The 2,232-nt window shown below is 27.9% G+C and overlaps 1 protein-coding gene across 1 annotated transcript; it reads right to left on the bottom strand.

The window, feature by feature from the left end:
- Positions 1 to 897: 897 nt before the first annotated feature.
- On the bottom strand, positions 898 to 1,967 carry LOC105625225 (nose resistant to fluoxetine protein 6-like; the record flags this gene model as incomplete). The annotated part of the gene is made up of 2 exons (XM_012206566.1): positions 898 to 1,019; positions 1,650 to 1,967. Coding segments are annotated over 2 exons (440 nt in total), but the record flags the coding sequence as incomplete, so codon positions are not given.
- Positions 1,968 to 2,232: the final 265 nt, after the last annotated feature.

Raw genomic sequence — 2,232 nt, 5'->3', positions numbered from 1 at the left:
TATTTACGGGTATCGTAGATTTTTCATTCCATACGACGCGAGAAAAGTTTCTTAACGTGATTTTATATTGTGTTGTCAACGATTTTATGTTTGGGGATCATTTTTTATCCATTAAATAAAGGATTATTGCACTAGCAGATCATGATACTTAATAATAATTACTGTGTTAAAATAACGTATTGAAATGTGATTCGGCATGTTAACTTTACTGTTGCTTTACTGTTACTCGCAAATAAAACTGTCCCGAAGTTCAGAATTCCTCGACAAAAGCTTTACGTCAGAGATTTATATAGTTGGTTTTAATGTTCTTCACATTTGCAATTATTATTTTATTAATAATTTATTATTTTATTTCTACGGTGATTAATTGTCATTTTCTATAAACCTGTTTCATGTTTTATCTCCTCTGATCTTTTATTAATAATAATAAATTGAATTATAAGGAATTTAACATTTTATCTTGCAAAAAGAAATTTTAACATTGTTAATACTTATAACATCACATAGATTATCATGAAATATTTACATTATTATCAAGAATAATTAAATGTCAACGATCTATGTTCACAAATAAAGATGAACTTTTCCATCCTGGAAAAGTGATTTTCATTTTTGGATGATTCTCATCTTTGCTTTAAAAATTCAGATTTAGAACGTCATTACCTGTAAGAAATTTAATAGATTAAAAATATTCATTTATTTTATATTATATATATATTATTCATTATATTAAATAAATATATGTATAAATCATGTATGCATATGTGATAAGCGACGAATGCGTAATTGCAACATACAATTATTACTTATGTGATAACTCACGTGCATAATTTTTACATACTTACTACGTTGGATAATCGCATTTATTCTTCTATCAGGCAGACAATTGCATTCTACCTTATTCTCTTCTTCGAAGTGAATGCAATTTTCAACAAAGTTACCACTGGAGCCTCGAAAGCGAGAGAAATGCAGAAGGACAGCAGGTACGAGGCAACTAGGTTGCCGAAATAGAGGATAAGCTGCGGAAGAAACATGCATAATCTTAATACAATTCTATTGAGAGTAAAATGAACTGTAGTATTTTATGCAATTTATTTTATACAAGAGTTTTTAGTTTTAAAAATGTGCAGAAATATAGAATCTTTTATGTAAAATGTTATATAGTATAATCGAAAGAAGAGTTTTCCTACATAAGAAAATTAAATTCGGAGAGATAAAATAATATAATATTCTATTTCTTAAAAAACAGAAAAACTTTAATAAAAAATTATATATATATATATATATAATATTTTATAAGTTTATTTTGAAAGTTTATACTTAATATTTTCAAAAGAGTATTTATTTATATCTTAATAACTATATACTATCATTAATATACATTTTATGTTATAAAATAATAAAAAGTCTTCAACTTAAAAGTGACAAAAAATATAAATATTACTTCTGATTTTCTTTTCAAAGTTGTCTATCATGAAAAAGTAACGTTTAAACAAGTTTTCTATTTTATAGAGATAAGAATGTTATTTATTTTTCCAAATAAAACATTATGATATGTATACGGAATGGCGATTCGTTTTATAGATAGATATCATATAGCAATATCGCAATAGAAACTTTATATTCAGAAAATATTCTTTTTATCTTACTACAATCCCATTGTGGAGATGCAACGGTCCGTCCATCTGTGTAGTCGTGACCATCATGATAACAGGATGCACGAGATAGGCACAATATGTGAGTCTCGAGAGAGGATACATTAGTCTAAGCGAAAGCAAACTGTCGATCATTCGTGCCGACCCTGTGCAACATTGGATCACGATAAAAGCCACGGCCATCGCCCACGCGGTGTGTCCCAAGGCAGCATATACGGAGCTCACCATCACCGTCAAATTTCCAGGATACAATCCGTATACCACCGAGAACATGATGCCCACGGATAGTATCCAACCAATTAATTCTATTCCCTGTGGAATTGAGATTTGGTTAGTTTAACAGAAAACATTTTACACTAAGAAAGAATGCTCGCAGAAAATTCTCGCCGTGTGGATTAATAATACGTACGTTTATCCTTGTATTTAGGGTACTTAAAAATAATTGCAATATAAATTACATGTATTAAGATAATTATCGTTTCTGTCCAATTATTTTTAATTATATTGTTTGTATCCTTCGTAGTATATATATATATGTATATATATATATATATATATATATATATATATATATATA

This window comes from Atta cephalotes (genome assembly GCF_000143395.1).
Source record: "Atta cephalotes unplaced genomic scaffold scaffold00372, whole genome shotgun sequence".
NCBI classification, from domain to species: Eukaryota; Metazoa; Arthropoda; class Insecta; order Hymenoptera; family Formicidae; genus Atta; species Atta cephalotes.
Note: the sequence above shows the minus strand (reverse complement) of the source record. Positions and strands in the feature narration are given on the sequence as shown.